The sequence below is a fragment of the Eulemur rufifrons genome, chromosome 2 (genome assembly GCF_041146395.1).
Source record: "Eulemur rufifrons isolate Redbay chromosome 2, OSU_ERuf_1, whole genome shotgun sequence".
Classification (NCBI taxonomy): domain Eukaryota; kingdom Metazoa; phylum Chordata; class Mammalia; order Primates; family Lemuridae; genus Eulemur; species Eulemur rufifrons.
The window spans coordinates 59,207,655-59,209,462 of record NC_090984.1 but is presented as its reverse complement, the minus strand read 5'-3'; the positions used below and the strand labels follow the sequence as shown (position 1 = coordinate 59,209,462).

The 1,808-nt window shown below is 48.1% G+C and overlaps 1 protein-coding gene across 1 annotated transcript; it reads left to right on the top strand.

The window, feature by feature from the left end:
* The first annotated feature begins 415 nt into the window (after window positions 1-415).
* On the top strand, window positions 416-1,522 carry LOC138377966 (olfactory receptor 10G2). The gene has a single exon (XM_069463158.1). It carries the CDS (start codon window positions 514-516, stop codon window positions 1,468-1,470), a length of 957 nt encoding a protein of 318 aa, XP_069319259.1. The 5' UTR covers window positions 416-513; the 3' UTR covers window positions 1,471-1,522.
* The last annotated feature ends 286 nt before the right edge of the window (window positions 1,523-1,808 follow it).

Genomic DNA, 1,808 nt, shown 5'->3' with positions numbered 1-1,808 from the left:
ACAGAGTCTCACTCTGTTGCCCGGGCTAGAGTGAGTGCCGTGGCATCAGCCTAGCTCACAGCAACCTCAAACTCCTGGGCTTAAGCAATCCTCCTGCCTCAGCCTCCCGAGTGGCTAGGACTGCAGGCATGTGCCACCATGCCCAGCTAATTTTTTCTATATATATTTTTGGTTGGCCAGATAATTTCTTTCTATTTTTAGTAGAGACAGGGTCTTACTCTTGCTCAGGCTGGTCTCGAACTCCTGACCTCGAGCAATCCACCCGCCTTGGCCTCCCAGAGTGCTAGGATTACAGGCGTGAGCCACCGCGCCCCGTCCACCACTTCCTCTTTTAAAAAAATTTTAACATTCACAAGGAGTAATGTCCACAGGAAAAAAAAAATGTAACGCTGGTCTGTTTATCCCGTAACTCCTAGGCACTAATCATCAGACAAAAGCGTTCCCTTACAACTTCATTGTGCTGCGTCCCTCTTGTCTGCCTTCACCACTCATCTTAGCAGACTACAAACAGACATGAGAAAGACCAAAAACACATCCCTGGACACTATGGTAACAGAATTCATTCTCCTGGGCTTGGCCCACCCCCCAAATCTAAGAATCCTCCTCTTCCTGGTCTTCTTCACCATTTACATCCTGACTCAGCTGGGGAACCTGCTCATTCTGCTCACCGTGTGGGCTGACCCGAAGCTCCATGCTCGCCCCATGTACATTCTTCTGGGAGTGCTCTCCTTCCTGGACATGTGGCTCTCCTCGGTCATCGTTCCTCGGCTTATTTTGAATTTTACTCCCGCCAACAAGGCCATCCCCTTTGGTGGCTGTGTGGCTCAGCTGTTTGCCTTTCACTTCCTGGGCAGCACCCAGTGCTTCCTCTACACCTTGATGGCCTATGACAGGTACCTGGCAATATGCCAGCCCCTGCGCTATCCCATGCTCATGAATGGCAGGCTGTGCACAATCCTTGTGGCTGGAGCTTGGGTGGGTGGCTCCATCCATGGCTCTATCCAGGCCACCCTGACCTTCCGCTTGCCCTACTGTGGCCCCAACCAAGTGGATTACTTTATCTGTGACATCCCTGCCGTGTTGAGACTGGCCTGTGCTGACACAACTATCAATGAGCTTGTGACCTTTGTGGACATTGGAGTAGTGGCCGCCAGTTGCTTCATGTTAATCCTGCTCTCCTATGCCAACATAGTCCATGCCATCCTGCAGATTCGCACCGCTGATGGGAGGCGCCGAGCCTTCTCCACCTGTGGCTCCCACCTAACTGTCGTCACAGTCTACTATGTCCCCTGTGTTTTCATCTACCTTCGGGCTGGCTCCAAGAGTCGCCTGGATGGGGCAGTGGCTGTGTTTTACACTGTGGTCACTCCATTAATGAACCCTCTCATCTACACGCTGAGGAACCAGGAAGTGAAGTCTGCTCTGAAGAGGATAACAACAGGTCGAGGGCGTGTGAGTGAAAATAAGTAACTACACCTACATCACCATCACTACCACTCTTTTCAGCTACTGCTGCATGTGACAAATGCTCAACGAAACTTTAATGACTTAACCTGAGTTTAATTTTATTTTACTTGTAAGAAAATTCTGAACTCTTTGAACCCAGAATCTTTTCATCTCATTAAATTGGCTCAAATTGTTTTGCATTATTTGTTTAGAAATAAACGGATACATTCCTTCTACCACCTCTGATTACCTTGTGAGATAAGAAAATGCCTTATTTTCCTAATCAAAGGTCAGGTAGGATGAGAATATGTCAATGTCTTAGGAGAAATATTATGCCAGAAAATTGGAAAGAAAAAAAAATA

What these genes read in the sequence shown, in the direction of transcription:
- LOC138377966 (XM_069463158.1), top strand. Translation starts at nt 514, where the DNA reads ATGAGAAAGACCAAAAACACATCCCTGGACACTATGGTAACAGAATTC.